A 25725-nucleotide genomic window follows, 5' to 3' on the forward strand; every position below is an offset into this window, starting at 1 on the left:
ATTGCAAGTCTGAGTTGGCTTTGACTGCTGAGCTCCTAATAGGGACAAGAATCCTTCTCACCATTTTCTCAGGTTCTGTCAGCAGCAGGTACAGATTCTACAGAAGTGGCTAGAAACGAGCGTGCAACCCAAGGACAAAGATGAGGCACGAGAAGTTCAGGCAGAATTGGATCAGGTGCGTAAAGCCAAGGACACCGGTTATCACGATGCTGTAAGGAATTGTAATTAAAGTACCAGGAGAAGGAAAGTGTATCAGAAGTGGGCTGGGGAGCAGAGCACGCTGCTCAGGAGAGGCATCTCCCTGCATGTTCAGAAATGCAACTCCAACTCCAAGAGCCTTTTCTATGGCAGTTTCCGAGCTGCAGTCAGGCAGCCCCACATGTCCTTCTGTGATTTCTCAGGGCAGTGCAGCTACAGCGCAGTGACGGCACCTGCACTGGTCAGTCCCCTGGTTCACAAGCCGGGCACGACGGCTGCACTGTCACCTCCAGAGCTGGCTCATGCTTGGCTGCTCCTGTCACCGTCCTGTCACTGGTTCTTAGTCTGTAATGGTTCCCTAGACAACATAAAGGCTGCTACAGCTCAGTCACCTCTTCCTGTCAAAAGACAAGATGCTTTCTTGCTGTACAAACAGCTTACGCAATTCTCTTAACTTTCAGTTGCAGGTGAGGATCAAGGCCCTCACCAAAGCAAAGCCACAAGACAGACATCGCGTGCAGAACCTGCTTGCCCGCCTGCGTGATATCCAGAGTGCTCTGGATATGTGATGCATCCAAACCCACTGTCTGGCTCACAGGCAGGACATTTTGCCCCTTTCACAGCAGACGAGGATGGAAGCGTGTGTGTTCTCTTAGTCTATGTAGAGCATTTTTGTTTTAGAAATTAACTACTTTTCCTCGATTTATTTTGTCACTACAGCTGGTTAAACCAGGAACTCTGCATACCTCACGCTGCACTCACAATACCTAGTTTAGGTTACCCTGACATTTCAGAAATATCAGCAACACTGATAAGACTCTTTATTTCAAAACGTTTGCAGTTAAATGAATTAATGTCAGTAAGTCATACACTTTGATGTACAAAAATACCGTGCTACTGATACAGTTGAAGAATTAAATGGATTCTCCATGCAGGAGAAATTCACAGCATTATCAGTACCTTCTAGGAACTTTGCTTTCACTTCCAGGGTGCCTTGCTGACCTCTGCGTAACAAGTCACGTTTGTTAAGCTGCCAGCTCTGCTCAGTATTAAGACCATCACAAAACCAGCCACTTGCACCCTAATCCTCTCCTCCTCCTTTGATTTATAATTAAGCAAACCCCAGGTAACCTGTTGCTCAGCAAACAGCCACCTTCAGATTCTGCGTGTGATGAGGGGAGCAGGTAGAAATTAAAGCTCAAAGTTGCTCTGGCTGTGTCTGGATGGCACAGGCCTCCATGGGAAAGAGGCAGAGGATTCAGGTGTCTTGTCTCTCAGCCACTGGAACAGACTTGCCTTCTCCCGCTACCACGACTGGCCCTCTGGCTAACAGGTACAGCTTTATCCTCTCGGGGATGACACTTGACTGTCTTTTCTCCCTCGCAGTGATCTAAAGTGCCTGTTTCTATAATCAGTACCTGACAATCTGCTGCTACAGGAGCAACACCAAGAAATTTTAATGTGATAGGTGGCTGAGAGCCACTTCAAGCTTTCAGACTCCTCCCTAGGGAAACACTCACTTGTGCAGCCAAACAAATGTGCTCCAGCTTGTCATCCACACAGCCACCATCTCCTATGTCACTTAGAGGCAGTTCATCATCCTCTCTTTGCCAATGACAAGCTAAGCATACAGGACTTGGCAAACTGGACGTGTACAACAAAATCATAGTCCATTTTCTGCAGTGCATACAAAGAATTGAGTTTTTCTTTAGAAAATCAGAGCTGGCCGAAGTCCCCCATGTCCCCTGATGTAACAGAAAAAACACCCAAGGCTCAAGCAACGAAGTAAGATGAGAGATCTTTCAGAGCAGAAAGGCAGGTTTCATGAGCATGTCCACTCCAACAGGCTCTCTGGACAGCACAGCCCGGTCTAAATGTCTGAATGCCTGGGCTTGGAACAGTTTATTCTCTAAACACAATGGATGCACTGCTCTCACACTCTGTCAGAAGCAGCAGTTCTGCCAGGGCCAGGCAGCGCCACGTTCCACAGACCCAAGGTGTTGAATTTTAACTCTCCTTGATGTGAAGTTAGAGAGGCTCTGAAGTTCTGCTGTAGGATGAGGCTTCAGCATAGAGCTATCAGACCCCAGTGCAGTCGTAGCATGAAATTCGAGAGCAGAAGTCAGAGCAGCTGCAGCCAGGGGACTGTATTTTGGATGAGATGAAGTTGTTGCCAGTTTATTATGGGAGGGCCAGGCTGGCACCTGGGAGGAAACCTGGGATTGTTTCAACAATCCCTCATGTTCTCAGTACACAGTCAGCGCATGGGACATTTCACTCTGTGCAGTAAAAATTGGTCCTGAAGTATCTGTTCTGTGAATAGAGGAACTGATTCTTCAAGGACTTAGTGAGAAAGCAACACTGGAAATACAGAGCAGAAAGTAAAAACATTTTGGCTGCTGTCTTATTGCATCATACAAGAAAAACATCCCCTGTGTCTTTTGACCCCTTAATCTAAGAGGTGAAGTTTGTCTCTCACACAAACTAACTCTTTAAGGCCTGGAATAGCAAAATAAAGCCATGGATTACAAATGGGACAGAGCTTGCACTGCTATATTTTTAGAAACAAACTCTCAAGATGAGGGATGAAGACACAGTGTTCAGGTTCAAAACAGAGCACAAAGTCCATCTTTAAAGGGACCACATCAGGTAGAAGAACTGAAGTTGACAGTAGGAAACCTGGGTGACTGTACTTTATTGTCAGGACGCTGCCTGTTGTACATGGTGGTTGGTTTGGGCTCTACCTACTTGTACGCTGCCTTCATGCAAGAGCTGCAAGGGAGTGTCTGAGAGTAAAATAAACATGAGAACATACTCTTCACTTGAGGTCTGAAAGCCAGACAGTGCAGAGAAAAGGTACAGGGTTTGACTGGGCCTATCAGTGCCCTTTAAACACAGCTCATCTCTACCTCTGCCCTTACGCACTGCACCGGCACAGCTGAGGAAGGCTCAGAATGGACACGGGGATTCCAGAGCAGCGTTCTCCTGTGGCACAGCGAGGGGAGAACATGAAAGACTACAGGCACAGGGTGGAACAGAAACCTCTGTTGTCAAGATCTTCAAAGGCAGCTGGACCAGATACAGACGTGGCCATTCAAAATCCTCTTTCTGCATTCAGCAGCAGGTAAACACAGACCAAATGCTCACAAGTTTAAAGTAGCAATGACATCCGCTGTGCTCCACACTCAGGTCCTGCTGAGTGACACACTTGTGAAATGGAACACTGTGGTGTGATGAGTCCCTTTGTATAGAAACACTTCTTGCTGGCCATTCTATAGAGAGCCCAGTGCTTCCCCAAAGCGAATTTTCTGTCCAGGCTTGAGGTGGAATTTGAAGTCCTTGGGTGCCTCAAAGATCAGTACAATCGTAGAGCCTAAGTTAAATTCCCCTAAATGTTCTCCCTTCCGCATGGGGATTCCCTCCTTGTTGTTGTTGGATATGAAGCTGAAGTCGTTGTAGGAACCTTTTGAGTAGCGTGGACTGTTGGTATGCAAGTCCTACACAGAGAAGGAAGAAACTGTTACTCAAGGATGTCAGACCTCGGCGTTGATCAGCACAGCTGCAGCCTGCAGAGATCTGGGCATTTGTGACGCAGGAGCAAACTCACAATTTGGAAGTGGAAGAGGAATTTTAAACGAAAATCAGTCTGTACTGTAGGCAATTCCCTTAAATCAGACTAAGAACACATAAAAACAGTGTGGAACATCCACGGTGTGAAACACCATTGTTTCAGGGTAGTAAGATTTTTAATTTTTTTTTTTGTAGCTTTCTTCTATTGTACTTTACCAGCCTCAGCCATCAAACCCAGAAACCCGCCCGCTGCTCTCTTGCTCACCTGGTCAAAATAGATGCGAATGGAGCCCACATTTGTTGCTCCTACGGCCGTTAAAGAGAAAAAGCCATGTTTCCAGTCACCTGTAAGGACAACCCGTTCATTGTGGCAGAACAGCTCCTTGATCCAGCGAGCAACTCCAGGATTCACAGACATCAGAGACCCTGCAACAGTGGGAAAACACTCAAGCCAAGCTGCCTGATACGATAGCATCTCAATGAAACTCCTTTGTTTCAATCCAGGCCTAACTTCAACCTGGGACTTAACACATGTCTCAGACCTTGTGGCAGCTCATTCTCTCCCCTTCACAGTGTTTGAAACCAAACCCAAGGACTTAGTTTTTTTCTAGACAGCAAGAAGTAAACCACATTTGTTATGTGCTGAAGTACAGTATGATCTGCAGAGAGGACAAAAGGCATCCAATCCCAGCTCCAGCAGCACAGCTGTTCAGTTGCACTTTCTTTGCCAAACCCGGGAAAGAAGGCCATGTTTTAGGCAACTGTTCACTCTGACCTGCAGAACAATCTGCATTTGAGGTGCAAACTGAACAACTCATGTTTGAGAATGTCAGGTCAGCGTGCATCAGCTTTTATCTCAAAGAACTAAAATAGCCTGAATACAGTATTACTGTTTGCACCATTTCTATGTGCTTTGTTCTGGTAAACAATACTACCATGCTATTCATTACCATTTCTGACAAATTGCTGTCCTCTAATTACCTATCAGGCTGTGCAGCTGTTCCACTGGCACATCTCATTCAGCAGCAGCCCATCCTAGTGCTTCCCTCCACAGCTGCTCTGCATTCGTTTCCTAGGAACCTACCTGGGAAATGCCGTCGGTGCGACACTCTCCAGTCAGTGGGGGAGTGGAAGCAGTGATAGTCCCCGGGTGCAAGGTAGATCACACAATGATAGAGCTCGTTCCCCTCCTTCGTGACCAATTGTTGCTGGAAAGAGTTACTGGGAGGGGCTGCAAAGAAACCAGGAAAAGGAAGGTTAAAGATATTCACCCAGTCACCTGCCATGGCTAAGCAGCCTACACAGAACCAGTGGCAATAACAGAGGATTAAATACGGCCTACATGTAGCGTTGAGACTACAAACACATTCACTTTGGCCAGGAATCCAGTATTTCAAAGCGTTCTTTTCCCTTTACAACAAAATTAGATCCTGTATTGTTAAAATAATTTTGGACATTCCTTAATTTTGGAGTTTCCCCCTCCCTAAAGAGAACAGCAGAAACTGAGATCCAGTGAGACTGAATTTTTCTTAAAGCTCTCAAGAACAGGATTTTTCTCAAAGCGACCACTTTAAGAACAGAATTTGTGAAGATGCATTCATTGCATTTGTGCTCGTGTTGAAACCAACCCTACTGTTGGCAGAACTTGGTCTCTACAGTCCCTGTGCCAATTTAGCATCACGTGTGGCTTTTGTCTAAACCTGAGGCCTTGGGCACAGTGCTCGAAGAGCAGTGGAGCAGCCACAGCACCAGCATTTGCAGTGCTCAAGTGTGAGTCTGGTTACGGAGCAGCTCACACCATTCCTGCCGTTCAGGGACAGGGGCACCACTCAGCCTGACAGCAGGAGTGCTGCAGCCTGGTGCTCGATCTTGGGAGTGGATTGTAATTGTCAATAGAACCACATAAAAAGGAACCAAGCAGTTAAATTCAGCTGATCAGAATGAGCCAGGTGATACAGTATAAAGCTGCTGGTGAGAAAGTGAGGCACTACAACAGTGACATGTTTGTCCCCAACTAAAACAAAACCCAGACCTGCTTTTGTTCCTGACAATGTGAAAGAGAAGGGAAGTAAAAAAAGAAGACATCTCTTGTCTCTCTTTCTGAGAATACAGAAAGTGCAGAGTTGAACAAAGGTAGAACTGACACAGGACTCACCCTGGCTAAAACGCAGCTCCTCTGGGCAGATGCGAGGTCCCAGGAAGGACTCCAGAGAATAAGTAACCCCTTTTACTTGCTCTACCTCACAGTTTTTGACCTGTCCAAAATTAAGGATCTTTCCATCAGAGGGACTGATCTACAGTGGAGAGAAAAAAGAAACAAAGCACATCAGGAATTCCTTCAATCCTCGTGAAGCAGAGACGTTCCTTGCAGGGTGGGGAAGCTGGCAGCTTAGCACAAGGCCTTTGATTCCTTTTACTCACCACACTGTGCAGACAGCAGACCGGCCGTGCTTGTGGTTTCAGCTTCCTGCGGAAGAACTCGCTGAGGTTTCTGTAGTGATGCAGATCTTCCACCGCGGCTTCCTCCATGTTCACTCCAAATGTCCAGATGTACAGGCTGTAAACGGGCTTCCGGAGCCACGTGGGCAGCTCTACCTGGTTCAGGCGGCCCCAGGCTCGTGAAAGCAGCCGAGTTGGTACTGATTTGTACAGAGCAACCTAAAGAAATAGGAATTGCACCGCATCACTCAGTTCTCACCACCAATGGCTCTCTCTTACTTCCCCCCTCAGAACAGAAAGGGTCAAGTATTCCTGCTACCCACTCCCTTGGATTCAGGGGGTTACGCCACACACAAAGGAGCCTTTAAGTCAGCAAAAAAACCAAAAAGCGTCCATCCCTTCCACTCTGATGAGAGCAGATGAGGGACAGGATGAAGCTTACTGTCCCCTTAATACTGAAGCCAGAAAGTCCCCTCCCCTGCAGGCTGAGGCTCCACAGCGGAGTTTCAGGGAACAGCCTAGCGCGAGGCTTACAGACACTTCACATGTCCCAGTGGAACGCACAGCAGAAAAGTTTTAACATTACCAAACAAAAACTGACTGAAAAATAATTTCTCAGCGTTTCATGATGTACTTCTCAGGTGCATCTACTAACAAGGGTGTTTTCTAGATCCCAGTGTCACGATGCTCTCGTGCACACCACGGTGGATGCGGCTACACCGACATACACTTATGCCAGCCCTACTCCTTCTCTCGCAATGGGAGCTGCTCATTGCAGGAGTATAAAATGCCTTTATTGCTGCAGAAATGACCCTTTGGATGTACCCCAAAACCTAAGCTTTAGCATCAAGAGCAACAAACGACCAGTGCCGGGAAGAGGCATTTGCTGCTGATGTATCTGAGGAGATGACCGCATCTTCCTGTTGGTCATCCCATCGGGCAACTCCTCTGGGGTTTGTGGTGCTCAGTGTCAGCCAAAGAGCTCACATGACCATGGCGTAATGGAAGGGGATGTGGGAGTGCATGGAGCAAGGGAACTGAGCCCTCTGAAACAACTTCAGCAGCAGGAGGAGTTATCTGCTGAATTTGGAACAGTGTTTTTCAACAGGCCAGTTCAGCTATATTTAACTCCCGTCTAAAACCTTTTTTTCTCTTTTTCTTAGTGAGAGTCATCGTTTACTGTCAATATGATTCATATCCTTCATATTGAAGTCTTGCAAAATGCAGCCATAAACGCAAGCAGACGCACACGCTGGCCAAGAGCCTGTCTGTCGTATCAAACACAGCAAAGGAAGACCCCACTGGCACATCACCATCCTGCATTGCATTAAAATACAGTGACATTTCAGAAAGAAAGAGAACACCAACCTAATCTTACTTCAGATAAACGCTTCTAAATCAACAGTACCATAGGTCATATAAGCAAGTACTGAAGAAAAAACCTTCTGCAATTTCATTTGGCAAGCCTTATGCAGTACTGTTTCTAAAATCAACTTCGCTCGCTTTTCCACAAGCACTGAGCATATGCAGATCCAACTGTAAAATGACAGAACTGCCGACAGCGGTATTTCCTGGTAGCCCCATTCCTTCCCAAAAGCCTGGCTCTCAAGTCGATGGGATCAAACGGAACAGCTGTTCCACACAATGGCCCGAAAAAGGGCAACTGCCTTGCAGTTTTCAATCAAAATATTTGTGTGGTGGCTCCATTCTGAAACCCCAGGATCTCTGTGGAGAAGAGCTGCCTACAAGGCTTCCTACACCCCGCTCTCCACAGTGTTGGAGCAGAGATTCGCATATCGTTTGGACAGGCTGGCATACGGATGCTCAGAGACCCTGAGGAACATCCCTCTCCATGCGAAAAGCACGGAAAGCAAGAGACCTCATCAGCGTGACCAGGAGAGGGAACTGCAGCAGCGGTCGGGTCTGCCTTGCCCCAGCCCCGGCACTTTGAGGGGACTGAAGTAATTCAAAAGCTTCTGTTGTTTTCCCTGGGCAGACCTTTGACCATGAAAGGACAAAGAAATTCTCTGCTACTGAAAACAAATTGCTTGACTGCGAAGCAATTGGTCAACACAACTAAGAACAGTAAAAACTAACAGTAAACAGGAATTGCACCTCTGCTTTCACAGCAGAGATCAGCAGCCTGTTCCATATTCGGGCTCTCTCCACCCAGCTGCTGACAGCTCCCCTCGAGATAAAACAGCTCACGGACACGAAGCGCAAGAGAGACCTGCTCACACTTACCCTGCTCATAGGCCTCCATCCCACTCTGGTCAAGGGCTTAAGAGCACCAAAAGGCAGAAGGTAATAGAGAATGGTCAGAGGCCAAGAACGCAGTTTCAGAGCAGGCCTAGACATACAGCTTAGCCGGCCCAACCTTCGCCTCAGGGCCAGCTGGGGAAACTGCAACCTGGAAGATCATACACACAACAGGAGAGGGTCAGCCATCAGCCTCAGAACCACCAGCTTCCCATACCAGGGATGAGTTATTCCTGCACAGCTTTAAGTAAACATTGACTGGAAGTCTTTGCTCCTTTGTTTTGGTCAGTTCTTCCCCATCCCAAAACAGACCATTTTACCTCAAAAAAAAATAAAAGAAAAAACCTCTGTCCAAAACATGGTGTTCACTCTCACAGGTCCCATTTTATGAATGATGCCCTCAAAAATTAAAGGCAACATCACTTGCAGGTGATGTTTGAAAACAAAGTCACAGCTGGTTCATCCAACTAACAACATGACATGATAGTTTACAGTGGCAATAACAGAGAGCAAACAAAGGTTCTTCGTCCAAATATGAGAAGTCTCCACCCCCCAAAAACATTTCTCGTGGCAGCTGTTGGGCAGCCAAGGCAGGCAGCGAACAATGTTCTGACAGCTAGGGACCTGCGATGCTGGGACTCCAACAAAAACTGTGTGGAGGGGCAATACTGAAGGAAGAATGGATACTCTGATGAGAGAAATCCTTGGAATCTAAAAAACTTAGAGGCCCCTTAGAGGCTTCCTGTGTTGAAGGTACCCTGACTAGATTGTGCCTCAGAGTCAGATTTGCACAGAGCTGTTGGTCATTCACTGACTTCGGGAAACACATGCTCACTGAAGGAAAAACAGGAGCATCACTCCCAAGTTCGTTAACACAATGTTAACATAAGTGATTCCAAAAGATGTCTTTCCAGGTCTTGAAACCTTCACTGGGAGCCCTGGTTCTGAACAGAGAACATGTGGACAAAGGCAATCGTGCTAGTGCTGCAGGGTAACTTTTCTCTGTGGCCCAGTAACCAACTCCTCTGCCTCATAACCATCTGCACCTGTGATTTGTCTGTGATGAGGATGTCCTGGCTGAGAGCAGACTTGTTTTTCACAAATGACATGGGCAAAACGGGAACTTGTAGCCCTTAGAGAAGCTGCTCATCTCATTAGCAGAGGACGTAAGGTGCCTCCAGCTCAGCCGCTTGCAGGAGGCCAGGATGAGAGATTCTTCAGTGCTCTGTTAACACCTGTACTCATGAACAGACAACTGGCACTTGCAAGGTCCCGTTATCAAATGAAAATCTGCCTAACTGAGGGCAAAACACTCAGGTCCTCTAGGCCCTGACTGAAGTCCCACCTAGGATTCTGTTCTCGTCGCACTGCTGAAGGCAGCACGCCCCAACCAGGAAGGGCTCCTGGGGCAGCAGTGTGCTCTGGCTGCCCAGACAGCCCCCCTCTCACCAGGCTATGTGATACGAAGGATGAACAACACAATACTGTGTATGTCTTTCCAACACAGAAAGGAGCTGGGAAATTAAAAAGAAGTTTTCTTGCCAACACTTCCTTTTCAAAACTTGCATCAGAATTGAAATATCATGCAGGCAGATATAACTGTCACCACTTTGAGATGTAAGATGGCGATTCTGGCCCAGAGGTTTTTTCTGCAGCGAACACAACTTCTTTCCCCCCAAGAGTTAATGAAAAACAGAGGAAGATCTGTGCAACCAAACCCCTGAGGAGCCAAAGTGCTGTCTCAGCAGAGGTAAAGCCGGCTTTCTCAGCAGGAGGCGGGACTGACTCGGCATGGCACTAGGAAGGACACTGCACATTCTTCCTCCCACCCTCACCAGCCACCAGCCTGAGGTCTGCTGAAGGCCAGGAGCCGGGTTGCTGGCATACCCACGGAGGTCCCGCTCCCCCTCCTGCTGCTCTCCCCCCCTTCACTGCAGTCGCTCATGGACCAATCCCCGCAGAGCTGCATCCTGGCAGCTCACGCCAGAGCCCTCGGGCTTCTCCCTGCCTTGGCCTGGTTTCAGAGCAGTCTCTCACCAATTTTTCCATTCTCCCAGTGATGGAGAATAGAATAGGAAGGATTGAAAGCCTCCTCATTCCCCTGGTCACAGAACAGCATGCCCTTCTCTGCCAGTTCAGTGCATAAGGAGCTTTATAGTAATTAGGCCAAACAAAAGCTTCGCAGATGGCTGTCGCCCCTTCTGCCCAGAAACCCTCCGGTCCTCCCTCCCTCCTTCCTCCCTTCAGTTACCATTCCTGCAAAGCAAAAATACCGAACAGTACCTGAAACGCGTTCTCCTATTTGGTGTCCCACCCGCAGAGCCAGAGGGGCCTGGACTCTCCAGCGGCGGGTGCTGGTTCCCGGCACAGCTGCTGCTGCTGCCGTTCCCCGAACGCAGTCTCCGGACATGAATCCTAACTTTGTGGAGGTTGTAGCAAGAGGGTGGAGGGTTAGACAAAGCTTTATAGCATCTCACCATTTCCCTGCGTGCAGATCTGGTCCTTGCAGGGTGTTTGACTGACACATCGTCAGGGTGACGGCTGGTTGCAAGGCTCAGTCTTTTTTCCGCTACCTCTCTTTCCTTTCCTTGCTCCGGCACAGGAGAGAGGACACGGCGTCACAGTTCCTAATTCCCCGCTGGTTTGTCTCTGGATTCCCCCTCTGTTTCCCACTTGAATCTCTGCTACGAGGGTTGCGGCTATTGCAAACAAACAGGCATTGTGTCATATTTCAACATCCCACGACAAAGCTGACTGCGCACGATAAAAACGAGCTGTCCGTATAAGCAGTCCTTGGTCCTCGCTAGTCAGGGTGGCCATTGAAACGCAGCTCACCAGGAACCCCCACAGTCGCAGGCTGCCGGGCAGCGCCACACTCCAGTCGGAGCAGCCAGCTGGCCTCGCACTGCTAACCCGGAGGCAGTCGCATCCAGGCAGGGAGGAGGAGTGGGCTGGGAGGAGGAGCAGATAGCTCCCAGCTTTGGTTCTGCAGTGCAGCAACTGCCACTAAGAGTTCTGGGCTGCTGGGCACCAAAAATCCCTTCCTACTCTTAATGGCCAGCTTGGAAAGAAGAAAATAGAAAGGAAAGGAAGGTCTTTGCATTTTGCAGCCCTTGCCGAACACCAACATCCACATCCTCAAGTCTCTTTCCATCTCAAAAGACTGGCACAGGAAGCAGGTAAAGGCTATTCCTCTGCAAACACCCAGACACATCATGAAACAAGTCAGTTTTAGGTCCAGCTTGAGAATCGGGTACAAAAGAAGAGTTAACAGGGCTATCCTGAGACTCTCAGTACTGCCATTTTTACATCCAGCAGAACTAAAACACCAGACACCAGTAAAGGAAGCTGGCTTGGCTTCGGTTTGCTTTCTAAAGATGAAAATCTGCAGCATTTCTGTTTGTGCATTCTGAATACATGGGGGGGAAACTTCCCTCTTTGACTCTGCAGACCACACCTCCCACAGATTTTCTGTACCTCCTGTTGATTGGATTGGGATTGAAACTGCACCCTTGGTTCAGAAAGCAGAAGCCAGGTAGCTGCACCCCCCTGGAGGTTGAACCAAGCCCCACAAACACTTCAAGGCCTAACTCTGCAGCAGCTGGTGACTTAAATTTTCTGTTCAAGTCTGAGTTCAAATAAACGAATTCCTCATTTGTAAAGCTCCCTGAACACCATGAAAGCCATACACCTACTAGAGCAGATCAAAAAGAACATTGGTGCTCTGAGGGACAGGGTTGTACTGCTGTAGGGACAAGGCAGGAGGAGTGGGAGGGCCAGCAGGAAGAGCTAGAATTAACTAGCTAATGGCATCCTGCTAATGGCATCCCCCTCAGGCCTCAGAGGGAAAATATTCTAGCAAGAATCGTGTATTTTGACTACTGTTCAAATGCAAACATCACAGATATTCCCTAGAAACACCTCTAGAGGTGTTTCTGTTCAGGAAGAAAACTGCTACACAGGAAGTTCCAAGACCTTTGTGTAAGTTGTTGTTTAAGATGAATTTTAACAACTGCACATAAAAGCGTCCAGTTGATCAAAAGAAGGCAAATTTAAAATCAACTGAGATCACTCAAAACATACTCCCTTACTCCCTGAGCCTGTGCCAGCGTTTTTTTTTTTTTTCCTATTTAAAATACCATTCAGTCACTGGCTGGCACAAGAAACTCCTACACAACAAAAATGAAGCCATCTGTACAGTAAAATGAGGAAAGCAGTTACCCAAAATCCCATCAAAATTCAAAGGAAAGCAAAGAGGACAAGGGAGCGATTTCTCTTGATTTGCCAAAATTACCACCATTAAATATGACATATTTAAGAAAAACAAGCTAAAGTAACGACATCATTCCAAAAGGTGCTTCATCAGCCCAAGATGAAAATAATTTTCACACTTCAGAAAACCGTTGAGAGAGGAAGAGAGAGAGAGAGAGAGAGAGAGAGAGAGAGAGCGCCCATTTGGCAGGGGTGCAGCCGGGCAGGAGCCAGAGCACCCCAGCTTCAGGTGGCCCCTCGCACAGGGGGGCTCCCACAGGCCAGGCTGGCACCCTGCTCCCCGCTCTGCTCTCCTCCTCTGAGGGCCTTCACACAGAAAGATAGCAGAGTAAACAGAAGCTGTATCTACACCATCTTCAGCGCTCTTCCCTGAAGGACAAGGAAGGCAAACTCATCAGCTCTTCCAGAACAAATCCCTCAAAGCATTTTCAAGGAGTTATTGTATCCTAGACTGACAAGCCTGATTCCCTGAAAGCACGGGGCAGGCTAAACAGCTCCCCTGATCCCTGAAAAAAAAGGACAAAGAAATCTTCTACAGCAGTGGGGACTAACCCTTCAGTTCTAAACAAAATACGTGGTACAAGACAGATTCCTCTCCAGGGAGGAGAAATATTGGTGTTAAAATCCTTTTTTCCTCCACTTCTTAAAAAAGCTCAGTTTGGATGAGTAAGACCACCTATGCTCCTCTTAAGTTCTGTTCTACTGATCTCATCATGTTCACCAAGAGGCAAATACCCGAGTACTGTTTAAACATGACATCAAACATGGACATACGAGTCCATGGCAAGTTGTTGTCCCTGTTGCAGAAGAAATGTGCAGTTCCTACAGCATAAGAAGGCCGAGATGAAAAATCTACTGTGAGTTTACCTACTTTCCGTGGGGAAAGGAAAAAGAACTGTTGATCCAGCAAGGTCACGACTGGGCAGTGCAACGCAGGCCGTGCTGTTAGCTTAGACAAGAGCCTTCTCTGATCGCTGCTTTGTTGGAGGTTGGACATCACCAGGCTCCCCCTCCTGTCTGAACTCACCCAGCAGCCGCGATAAGCAAATAAAATAATCTGTTACCAGCAGGTATAAATCCCTAGAGAACTATTGTCTGATAGGGAACTGTTAATCTGCCAGCTATGCAACACATTCTGCTCTGTCAGCTCAAATCGGCATCAAATCCAGTGACCCCATTTAATTACTCGTCATTACTACCTCAAGCCCTTCCCTCAAGTTTTAAAAAACAATACAGCAAGGCATTCGCAAGAAAGACTAATCTGCAACTGAACTTCAAACCTGCAGTCTCAGTTTTAAGCCACAAGCGTGAATCATTTGTCTTGGAATGTGCCAGTGGAGCGCTCAGAGCCCCCCGGTCACACCTTCTGCATTTGGTAACAGAACTACCGTTTGAAAAACGCACCGCGCATCCCAGCGCCGCGTTCGATTGACGGGCCGACAAAAATCAGGTCTTGCCATCGGGAGCAAGGTCCTCCGTGCCCGTTTATTAAAGGTCCCGTTCCTCTCCTAGCAGCCCGTTTGATGTCCCACACACACTCCCTGCTCTCCCCCCCTTCCCCCGCGCCACGCCAGGTGCCCCCCGGCCCGGGCTCCGGGAGGGCAGCGCCCAGGGCCGCCCCGAGGAGCTCCCCGCTGCGGACACCCTCGGCTGCTCAATAATTACCTGTTCATAGGAAAGCTTTCTACATTTTTTTCTTACAGCAGCCGTTGATCCTCTCCCTCTAACTCTGCACTGTTTCAGTTGCGTTCTATAAGTAGGAGGGGAAACCCCGAGCCGGTGTTTTACGGCACTCGTTAGAGGGGTTTTTTCATAGAATCGCAGCAGTTTGGGTTGGAGGGGACCTCGAAGCCCACCCAGCCCCACGGACCCGGCCCGCCCAGCGCCTCCCCGCTCCCACGGGCAACAAAACCTTCCTCGTGCCTCCCCTCAGCCTGCCCCCCTCCAGCTCATACCCGACGAGCCCTCCGCGGGGCGAGGAGCCGCCCGCCCGCCCCGCGCGGCCTTAAGGCGGCGGGGCCCGCGCCGCCCCGGGGCGGAGCCGCGACCGCGGAACCACCCGCCCCGCCCCGGCCCCCTCACCGCCCCGACACGGCCCCCTCACCGCCCCGGCCCCCCCACCGCCCCGCCCCGGCCCTCACCGCCCCGGCCCCCTCACCGCCCCGCCCCGGCCCTCACCGCCCCGGCCCCCTCACCGCCCCGCCCCGGCCCTCACCGCCCCGGCCCCCTCACCGCCCCGCCCCGGCCCTCACCGCCCCGGCCCCCTCACCGCCCCGACACGGCCCTCACCGCCCCGGCCCCCTCACCGCCCCGGCGAGGGTGAAATCTCCGCCCGCCTAACGCTCTCTGGGCATCTCCGCGGCGGCCCCGGCTGCCCACGAGAGGCCGGAGCGGGTGCAGAGCGGGGGGGCCGGTGGGGAGCAAAGCGGCTCCCCGCGCAGGAAAGCTGGGGGGGGCTCTGTACGAGGCTGGGGGGCTTTGTACGAGGCGTGGAGCGGCAGGACAAGGGGGAATGGCTTTAAATTGGAGGGGGAACAGTTAGATTGGACACTGGGAAGAAATTCTTCACCACGAGGCCCTGGCCCAGGCTACCCAAAGAAGTCCCGGGTGCCCGGTCCCTGGAGGGGCTCCAGATCCAGTAAGAGGTGGGACTGATGGACTTGCAGGTCCCTTCCAATCCAAACCATTCCACAATTCTATGAAATAAAACTCCAAACATCACAAATCAGGAGCAAGAAAAAAGAACTAAGAGACCGACTGACTGGAGATTATGCTTCATTCTTCCGAAGCCGGGTTAAAAAAATAAACCAGATTTTTCCATTATTCGCTCTTTCCTGAACTCAACACACACCTCTTACCGTAACACCAAATGGTGTCCAAGAAAAGCACCTTCTGCGCTGCCAAGGCAGCATCCAGTACCCTCCGTTACACAATTCCAGCAGGGTTTAGTGTCAGTGGGAAAAGCTCTGTTGTTCTTACCTCTGAGAATCAAATCCCACACGTCTACTCAGGCCCTTGCCCACTGTATGAAGCTGTTTTTACAGACCATGGCCCATGACAGTGGGCTGAGGTTCGAGCGAGGCAGCGCTGTGCGTTCATCAGTTGCCGTACTAGCAATGTCACTGCAGCTCCCCTCCCTTAGAGGCTCCCCGGGTTTTCTCTGGTGCACCTCACTCGACAAACACTGCTTTTCGCTTACACAAACAGAACAAACCATGGAAACCAAGGACAGCCACAAGAAATGCCTCTCTACAGAGCAACTCTTGTTCATCTGATCACTCGGTTCATCCAAACTCACTTTGGCCAAGGGTCCCCTGAGCAATTCTTCCCCCTGTGCTAGCACTGTCCCAGTGCCCTGATGGGACAGGCAAGTGCCTCTAGTTAGCACAAGAATGGTACGCTATGCATGCAGATCCCAGCCAGGATTTGAAACAATAAGCTTCCACCCAGCTGATAAATAGCTCCCTGTCTCCCCCAAGCCCTCTGCTTTACTTCATCTAATTAAATGGAAGCTGATCTTCACCGGTATTCACAGCAGGAGACACACTAAGGCGTTAATCAGCTCAAGCTATCAACTATATAATGTCTCTAAGAAAATTACAGGAAGAAAAAGCCTATGCTACAGAAACAGCAGGTTTGTCTTTCCCTGTGGAAAAGCCTAAGGGATATTTGTCTTAAACCAGACTCTTCCCACCCCTCCATTCTTCCATGAAGTTTGAGCAAAGCAAAACCAGACAGGAGTATGCTCTCTTGAATTCCATCCAAACCTATGCACGCTTCCATAAGGATACCAATATGTACCTCTGCACAGGGAACGATTCCCTGCTCGCACGATATGAAGATTATCACCTATTGCATATCGCTGCCTTCTGCTCAGCAGCAAGGGAACTGCCTCACATGTAGAGCTGTCCACTGGCACGTGTTTCCACACCAGCGGTGCCAGGGGAATGGGAACTCCACAGCGGCAGGCTCGGCAGCCAGGGCACATGCAGCACCTTCTTGTTCTACATTATGCTTTCAAACAACATTCCATCACACTTGGTCTCTTTCTGCCTACAAAAAGGCTTATTCTGCTCTCCTCTTTTCTATGCTCCTAAGTGTGCTTCCAGGGATGCTAGAACCAGAATAATGGGAAGTGATACCTCAGCAAAAGAGACGCTCAGCTTTCCAATAAAACAGAACAATGCAGCTCTCATTTGTCCTGAATCCATCATTGTTTGGAACATTTCTTGCAATGTCTGAACACAGTTTCTCATTCTCCTCGTAAATGTGGAGCTCCTTTTCCCTCCCACAGACAGATTCAACAGAACTGAAGCATATCAGGAAAGGTTAGAAGACTTCATTAGTGTCTCCTGATGGTATCTGCGGCACAGGAGCCCTGCTTATCAGTTTGAAATTCTCTGTGTGATCCCCCACCACCAAAACAAATCCTTTACAGCTATTTCATCAAAAACAATACTCGTAGCTTCACCAAATAATAACCATCAGCTAATAACAAACCAGCATATCAGCATAATGAAAGAAAGCAAATTTAATAAGGGAACTACCCAATTTCATACCGAAATGTTTTCATGTATCAAAACTGAGCTGACATTGCCTTTTTAAATAAATACTCCTGGGATACTTACCAGTTCTTTTTTAATCAGAACATAAAGCCTGTTTGAAATAGGCTTCAGCAGGAAACAAATATACAGAAGACAGATTTACAGACAAATTCCTCAGGAGCTATCATAGCCTAAGCTGTTAGCATCCGGACTGTCTGAATCAGATCTGATTTGGGTCACCAGTGAAAATGAATTTAGGGATTCCAGCCTCTTCCCCCACAGGCATGTGCCCAGACCACTCACAGGCTTTGTTCAGGAATGCAAAGGAACTGAGATGCTAAAGGTCAGACTGAAGTGTCTCCTACACAATCCCGTAATCCTAGAACTTTTAACTCCTTACCTTCAGAACTGGTGCCGAGGCAGGCGCTTCCCTGGCTGTTTGGAAGGATACCACCTATCCTTTAAACTGTCTAATTTGGAGTCGTATAATATACTTCGTATTTCAAAGGAGAAGCAGCAGTTATAGAAGTTATGAAACACTTCTTACTTTGGTGCTGCAATGGGTATTTGACCTATGAATCTGATACACATACTGCAATACCACAAGAACTTCTAAACTCCTTGGAATCCAGAACGAAAAGGCAAAAATCCCTCAGGGTCAGCAACAGCCACTACAGACCTAGGTGTAACCTATGAAAAAAAAGATCTTGCTATATATTCATAAATAAAACACGCAGATTTTTATTAACTATGTATTAATTCCATTTCAGCTTCCTTGTGAAGTATATAAGGCAGGAAGGCATAGAGGAAGCAAGCAAAAAGTAGCACAGACTGAGCAGCTATTGAGAAGATAAACCCTGCAAGTACTGCACAAGCTGTACTCACGGTAAGAACTAGCACTGAGTTCTTCAGCACTGAATGTTTTTTTTTAATTTTATCATATGTAATTTTAGTCTCTCCTATTTTATAATTCAGTGTCGGCCCTGTTTTAAGCAAGACGTTGGACTACATGTCTCCCATCTGAATGACTCAATGTCTACCAAACACTATCTTATTCACAATACACCATACAATCACTTGATTAGCTTTCTCCTCTCTCTGATTTGAGAAGTGTTTAAAAAAATGAAGTGTCAGTCATATTAAAAGATGGAGGAGACATCCGCAGTTCCTAATGTATTGTTACATTGACATTAGCCAGAAGTGATGCGACGGAAACTTAAGTTCCATGATTTGTCAAGGACAATTTAAATATTCCCTTGTTGGAAAGAAAGCAATGAAGCTTTGCATCAAACATGGCACAAGAAAAATCACCCCAGGTTTCTCACCTCCCACTCGCTTGCAAGCTTCACAGGCACCTCAATGCCTCTCTTCTCCAGCTGTTCCAACTTGTAATCTTCGTATTTTCTGTATCCTGCATAGCCCCCACCTGTGGCTACCAGCACGTGGAAGGGGCGCAGGCGAAAGGCTTGCCCGACTGGAGCAGTATGAAGCTTCTTCCTGTCTGTAACAGTAAAAAACAGACTTCAGAAGACAGAACAATTACAGAATAAAGAAAAAGCTGTTGTGTGCAGGGAAGGATGTCACCTTAGGAGATTCCAATGGGATCAGAAATCTATGACACAGCAGGTTCTGGGGAGCTCCTTGCTTCCCAGCCATTACAGCTTTCACTAGATTCGGGGAATTCCTCAACTCCACAGCTAATTGGAAGGGAAGGAAATGATGACCAGCTTCAGTGGAGGTTTGGTAAACAGGATAACAGGCACATTTATAAGACAAAAAAATATCATCTAGTATTACATCTATCCTTCACCAAGAACTGCCAGGCTCCTCCTGCACGCCACAGGCCTTGCACATCACCTGTGAGACCCCGCAGACTGCGCTGTCACTGAGCAACAGGGCAGCACGCAGAGCAGTCGCAGCGGCGGCAGGGCTGCCCTCACCAAATCTTCAGAGGAAACAGACGTGTGCAGCCTGACTGGGCTGAGTCAGTATTGGACTGTGCTGCTTCCACCCATGTCACAGCCCGTCCAAAGGTCCTCAGCAATGAGCGTCACTTGCTGCCGGACAGACAACGCCCAAAGGAATTAATTCCCGGATAGGATTGGTGTAATTTCCACACCAATCATTACTATGGATGGGCTGGAATAAAAAACAATGGGTTATATCTTGTTTCATCAGTCAGGCTTAGGGTTCGACTGGGAAAGGATGCATGCACAATGCACAGGATTCAAAGCATAACTGCTCAGCAACGTGGGAAGCTTTTGTTACAAGGAGCAGAGTTGATTGGAAGCATTCAGCTGTTCTTCATCCATGATGCTGTAACCAGATACTCAATAAAAGGAATTATTGCTTGCATTTTTTTTAATCAAACCAGTATATTTACTCACCTCTTTTCTACATATGCAATTTACAATGTTTGAGTCCTAAAATACAGCATAATATGAAAAAAAGCTTCACTCATACCGAAAAAATAATTCCAAAAATCTTTTTTTCTGGGGAAAAATCCAACCAACAAATGAACAAGGGAGCAACTAAGATTCTACGAAATCTTCTACCAATGCTCTATAAAGGACAGGGGTTGTTTATAACAGCTAAAGAAAGCTTTATAAAGACAGACTTTTATGTATTTATTATTTACAAAGACTCCACAAACTTTCAGCTTTGCATCACTATTGCAACAGAAATGTCTGTACAGGGACTGAGACTCTTTAGCCCTAAAGCCTTTAACTCCCTTCCCACTACATCTTTGGCTCCAAGTCAGCAAAGCTGCTCAGCTATTTCACCAGAGCTTAGTGAATTCCCAAATCAAAACCCCTAAGCGGGAACAGCTCTTTCTGCTTTGTATCCCGGGAGAGGCCATTTCAGCTTCAAGAGACTCTGATTACAATGACATGAACATTGCTTTTCCTGTGCTGGAGACCAAACCACTTGATGTTCTTCAAGCTAGAGCAAACACAATTTAATGTGTTGATAAATAATGTGATGTAATGTTTGAAAATATTAATTAAATAGCAAACTTGTCAAAAGACATATGTTGCACAGGAAAGTAGAAACAGATTCCAATATAAATTTCCCTTAAGGGGAAAAAAAAGGGAGAAAATGAAGTGAATTTCTGCCCTTTTTCTATTATCCCAGCACCTGTCCTGCTGGCTCTGTTACACAGGTTTCCTCAGAAGTGATAACACCAGTGAAAAGGATGATTGTCAAAGTACCAAAAAAGCTTAGGAAAAGGCAATTGCCCTCAAAGGGTGTAGGTTAAGTGACTGAGACAAAGCAAGCTAGTTACTTTCCCATAAACAGACACAGGTATGTAGAAGTATGACAGTAAACAAAAATAATAAGGAAAACCCCAGAAAATAAACAACTGCATGGCCCCAACAGAGGTATTCCTGATTTGGGAGCTGGTGTTCTCCAGACAGGATCAGCTCTACCCTTTCATTTTAGCCAATACCGCTCTGATCAAGGAAATTTTAATTTTTTTTTAAATTTTTATTGTTACAATATTTGCTAGCCAAGTACTCCAAAACAGCTGAGAAATTATTACCACCACCTTGTAAGGAATCTTATGTAGTAGCTAAATATGCTTCTTTTGTTCTCTGGAAAACAAATCAGCACAGGAGTAAAGTGTAAGCTCATGCCTATGGAAATGCCATGAATTGGACAGGTCTCTGATGCTGGACTCCCACTCTGCTTTCATTTCACACACTTCATACTCACCAGTATGTGATCATAAGTTTGAGTAACCCTGAGTTCAAAAGCACTGGGTAGATACATGCTGTCACTTACCACTGAAAAATGTCCTGGAAAGCGGCCGCTTCCATAGAACTCCAGCTCTGGCACACGGGCTCTCCTGCACCAGGAACTTACAGCTAGTCAACAACCTGCAAGCACAGCAAATGAGAAATAGTTCCTTGGGTACAAATGTTTATAATGCAAATGTAAGCACTTCAATGCAGCGATAATCTTATCATCTGAAGCTCAATAACACTGAAGAAAAAGCTTCCTCAAAGTCATGTAACAGACCCACTGAGCCTATTCCCTTCTGGCTTATTCCTTCCCTAAAAAAATTGTCCCCTGACAATACAACTGCCCCTGCAGATACTTATTTGATTTTGCATCTATTTTATCTTTTCTTTTTCTCACCAAACATTGGCATAGGCTCCTTTTGAGGTTAATTCTACTGTAACATAGCATTGCATGCGCTTGTCTTGCCAAGAGCCCTTTTCAAGCAACCAATGATGTTATTATGTGCATCATATCTTGGCCGGTTTAGAGTTCTAAAATACTTGTGACTGTAAATACAACATGAGTCTTTTAAAAAAAAGCAAGTTAATATCTCATTCCATCTTGGTTTATGCATTGCCCTGGCCTACATCTTCAGTGATCAATCTGTTGCTTTTATTTTTTAAATACGAGATTCTGAACTCTGCTTGCAAATGTAGTAGCAAATGCTGTGATGACAGTTTAGCACTTGGGATTATTCCATCTCCACCAGCCTGCTACACAGGTGGTCACTTAAGACTCATAGGATTCAGGAACATCCAACAACAGCAACTCCTTGAAGAGACACTCATGGACTGAGCTCGTGTATCTCCTTCCTTGCTGAGCTGGTGTGGAGGAGGAGTGCACAGAATGGCTATGGGTTCCATGAATTAATGCCATTTATCAGAACAGCTGGTACAGCTGAAAAAGCAAAAAGGCTGCTAGGCACAGAAACTCTTATTAAGAATTTGTTTTACCACTCTGTATGCTGGCAAACTGTAATGTGAGTGGTTCTGCCATGCTGAAAACACATAAAATAGACTTACAACTGGCCAACACAGGAAGATTAATCCAGATGTTCTCCTATCTTTAATACATAATATTTCATTTCACGTTTCTAATAAACCTATAAAAGGATCCACCCAACTGTACCAGAACTATTCCCGCTCCAAATGTGTAAATGAGCATGTTTAGACAAGCACTGGAAGCTGGCACAGCAGCACCACCACACCCCTGTCAGACAGAACCACAGGCCCAAGGAGAGGGGCAGTGCTCTCACACCAACAGGCTCAGTCCCTCGGCAAGAACCAGGTCTGCGCAGCCCTCGTGTTCCCAGGATGCAAACGCCACAGCTAGGATGTGTTCGTTTGGCCCTCTGACCTTTCATCTGCTCTTGATCAGGTATATGTCGAGTACAGAATTACTTCATTAGCTCACAAGCCATTGCATCATTTAGGGTGATTCAATGCCAGGAAGTGATTATTAAGGATTTTAAGAATTGATTTCAGGTGTCTACTGAGTTACATATAGATATTATCTCTTAATTCAGAATAAGAGCCTACAAATAGCAGACTTCTTGTCTAGAAATCATGTAATGATGCTGGCAGACACTTGTTAACGATGTTTTCACGTGTGCCAAGGACAAACAGACATAGTTTTCACTTTTCCCCATAACACAGGGTCAGCAATATTCCACTCTGCCCTTTGGCTTCATGGTCTCTACTAAAACCACCGAGTTAACCCAAACGTGACAAGATAGTCTGTCCCCAAAGTACAGATTCTTGTAGCCAGGTGCTAAACATGCCATGGTGCTGCATCACCTCCCAGAGTGTCATTTCCTCAGCAAGACAGAAAAGGCATCCCACGCTGCCGCAGAACCTGTATGTTTTACATAGCAACATGATGTAATTTTGTCATAAAGAATGAGCTCAGCTGATCCACACGGGTCAGACCTGCAGTAATTTGTGCAATTAAGAGCCCTGCTTTACAACAAACTGAAATATCTCAGGGAAAAAAAAGAGTACCTGTCTGTCACCAAGCTGGGAGACCATGGGCTGCTTCTAAGGATTCCCAAATACTAAGAACTAATCCAGTCAATGTTAGACTTAAATTTACCAGAAAAGTTTTAGAACCCTAAAAAGTCAGGGAAAAAAATACTAAAACTCTGCCACAGCCTTAAGTACTATGTTCCAAAGATATATATTAGCCTGGATACATAATAACCTAAGAGCCAACGCACAGCCCAGAGCAGCAGCGCTGGCTCGGCAGCAGCCGCCCGTGCGGCCCAGGCAGGGCAGGGCGCACCTGGACTTGGTGCTTCGGCAGACGGACCCTCGCAGGGGCTGCACTAATTAACCACAGCCCCCTGCGCTCTTACCAAAACTGGTTTTGGTGTCCAACATGGGAAAAACAGCCCCCTCCTTTCTCTGAAATGTAAGAACAGGTAAAGATGCCAGGACCACCTAGTCTGCTGTCAGTGTCACCTCCCTTGCTCCTGACAGCCAGACCTCGATGGGTACGAGTGTGTCGGAGCACGAACTGATGGGATCCCCGGTCCCCTCAGCCCCTGCCAAGTGAGCAGAGGCTGTCAAAGCTGGAACTGACGGGATCCCTGGGCACCGCAGCCCCCGACAGGCGAGCAGAGGCTGTCAGAAAATGAACTGACGGGATCCCCGGTCCCCTCAGTCCCTGCCAGGCGAGCAGAGGCTGTCGGAGCATGAACTGATGGCATCCCAGACCCCTCGGCCCCTGACAGGGATCCAGAAGCTGGCAGACAGCAATCGTCCCCTCAGCCCCCGCCGGGCACGGAGCTCCCGGAGAGCGGGAGCCCCTGTCCCTGTCCCGCCCGTACCTGCCCCGCGCCGCCGCCGCCGCCATCTTCCCGCGCGTCCCCGCGTCCTCTGCGCCCCGCGCACGCGCAGTGGGGCGGGGCCCGGCGCGCAGGCGGGAAGGGGCGCGCGCTGCCTCAGGGGGAGTCGTCGGGCCCGGCAGGGTGTCCGGAGGGGGATGGCGACAGCAGCGTCCTCGGGGGGCATGGGGAGTGGGGGACAGCGACAGCCTGGTCCCCGGAGCAGGGGAGGGCTGTCCTCTGGGGCTGTGCTGTGGGGACGGGGCGTCCCTGGGGCAGCGTGGGGTGGGGACGCGGCCGTTTGCCGGGGTCCGTGGTGTGGGGACGCGGCTGCTCCCGCGGCCTGTGTGGGGTCAGGGCGGAGCTGCTCCTCAGAGGGAGGCAGGGTTTGGGGCGCTGCTTAGGGGGCCGAGGATGAGGTGGTTGGGGTCCAGCCGCCTCTCAGCGTGTCTGTTGAGGGGCAGGTAAAGCCCCTGGGCACAGGCGTGGGGGCACCGGGGGTGTCGGGGCAGGGGTTGCCCTGAGGGCAGGGACATCTGTCCCTATTGTGGTGATGCTTGCCTGGATCCTAGCAGCACGAGGGCTGGGGGATTTTATAGAGACTCTTTAGCTTCCACTTTCTCAGAAGCATCCCTAGGCAGATGTGTAGCTGCTGCTGTGTTACTGGGAAGTAGCTAATTACCGTTCTCTGACTGTGGCAGGGGGTAGTTTCATAGGGTGAATCAGTAGGAAAAAAATCCAGAGTCCTGCCAGTGTTTCCACATTCTTGGTGTTTCAGGACATGGTCCTCCTGGCAGATCTGGTTACTTTACCTTCATGACTCATGTTAGTTCTCCCGATCAGGCCTAAATGAAGTCACCACATCACCACAGATAGCAGTGTAATACCTGTCTCGGTATCTTAGGCGTGTACAGGAAGGCGTTTTATCTTTAAATACGTAAAATTTGAGCAGAGATCCAGGTGCAGCCCTCATCTAGTAGTAATTGTATTAGCCGACTGAGTTGTTGGGATGCACATACACCCTGGGTCAGTGTCACATAATGGTAGCATTGGCAGGAAGTAAAACCTCAAAGAAGGAGGATTTGATCCTGTTCAGTACTTTGCTTCAAGCGATGTAGGAGCCGTGAGCTTTAATGTCTAACTGTGGCGCTGCTGCAGGGCCCGATGGTCAGGTTTCTCCAGAAATTATTCAGGAGTGATTCAGAGCTTGAGATGCAGTTAAACAGAACACACTTGTTTGCAGTGTATAATAAGTGGCATCAACTGAACTGATTAATGATCTCTCCTGATCTCATCTTTCTCCCTGGAATGGAAAGTAAATACGTGGACCTTTAACTACTTAAAAATTACTTTTATCGTGTGTTTTGTTCTGACTTTTTTTTTTTTTTTAACATCTGATATTGCATCAAAAGGTTTTATAGACTGCACTCACCGAGGAATTAAACTTGCTCCCCAAAGTGTACTGAGCTGTGCTAGCCCTGTGCAGGTGAGCCAGGTTCAAGGGTGGGATAATATCCAGTTGCTCTTGTAGCAAAGGAGAGGATGGAGATCTTGGGGCTTGAGAACACTTGGTTAGGCAGTGCAGGAAGTAGTGAGAAATATAACTCCTGTGATCAGATTAGTGGAAACCTAGCACCTCAACAAATGTTGCAGACCTCGTGAGGGAACTCATGGAATACAGAGATAAGCAATGGGATCCATGTGTGTGAATGCAAAAGTGGGGAATAAGTACCGTGCATCACTAGGGAAGAGGACACAAGGCAACCAAAGAAAGCTGGGGCAAATATGGGCAAAAATACATGAAGCAGAGAAAGTACTAAGAAAATCTATGAG

The 25725-nt window shown here is 47.9% G+C and overlaps 2 protein-coding genes across 8 annotated transcripts in view; one reads left to right on the forward strand and one right to left on the reverse strand.

Annotated features, from left to right (window-relative positions):
• Window positions 1–2588, forward strand: part of SFI1 (SFI1 centrin binding protein) — a 21113-nt gene extending 18525 nt beyond the window's left edge. For all 5 annotated transcript variants that reach the window (XM_069871420.1, XM_069871421.1, XM_069871418.1 and 2 more), the window contains 2 exons: window positions 73–175; window positions 660–2588. In XM_069871420.1, coding sequence (XP_069727521.1) covers window positions 73–175; window positions 660–767 — 211 coding nt within the window. In that variant the 3' untranslated portion in view covers window positions 768–2588. The remainder of the gene's footprint in view (window positions 1–72; window positions 176–659) is intronic.
• PISD (phosphatidylserine decarboxylase) lies at window positions 987–23934 on the reverse strand. Of its 3 annotated transcripts, XM_069871453.1 has the most exons (8): window positions 23896–23934; window positions 21069–21163; window positions 18608–18783; window positions 6190–6426; window positions 5924–6062; window positions 4853–4999; window positions 4034–4194; window positions 987–3695 (listed from the first exon to the last, which is right to left on the reverse strand). In XM_069871453.1, the coding sequence occupies exons 1-8, from the start codon at window positions 23919–23921 to the stop codon at window positions 3471–3473; spliced, it is 1206 nt and encodes a 401-aa protein (XP_069727554.1). In that variant the 5' UTR covers window positions 23922–23934; the 3' UTR covers window positions 987–3470. The 3 variants fall into 3 exon arrangements, with proteins under 3 accessions (XP_069727554.1, XP_069727553.1, XP_069727556.1); XM_069871452.1 differs by lacking the exons at window positions 18608–18783; window positions 21069–21163; window positions 23896–23934 and adding exons at window positions 8452–8617; window positions 10750–11358; XM_069871455.1 differs by lacking the exons at window positions 18608–18783; window positions 21069–21163; window positions 23896–23934 and adding exons at window positions 8452–8617; window positions 10944–11354.
• Window positions 23935–25725: the final 1791 nt, after the last annotated feature.

This window comes from Phaenicophaeus curvirostris, chromosome 17 (genome assembly GCF_032191515.1).
Source record: "Phaenicophaeus curvirostris isolate KB17595 chromosome 17, BPBGC_Pcur_1.0, whole genome shotgun sequence".
Classification (NCBI taxonomy): Eukaryota; Metazoa; Chordata; class Aves; order Cuculiformes; family Cuculidae; genus Phaenicophaeus; species Phaenicophaeus curvirostris.

Bases quoted from the DNA above. Each gene is read 5' to 3' on its own strand.
- PISD (XM_069871452.1), bottom strand. From the start codon at position 10,946: ATGGTGAGATGCTATAAAGCTTTGTCTAACCCTCCACCCTCTTGCTAC. The intron at 4,195-4,852 runs GTAGGTTCCTAG...CCACTGTTGCAG, and splicing joins GCACCGACGGCATTTCCCAG to GGTCTCTGATGTCTGTGAAT. The intron at 3,696-4,033 runs GTGAGCAAGAGA...TTCTCTGTGTAG, and splicing joins TTCGCATCTATTTTGACCAG to GACTTGCATACCAACAGTCC.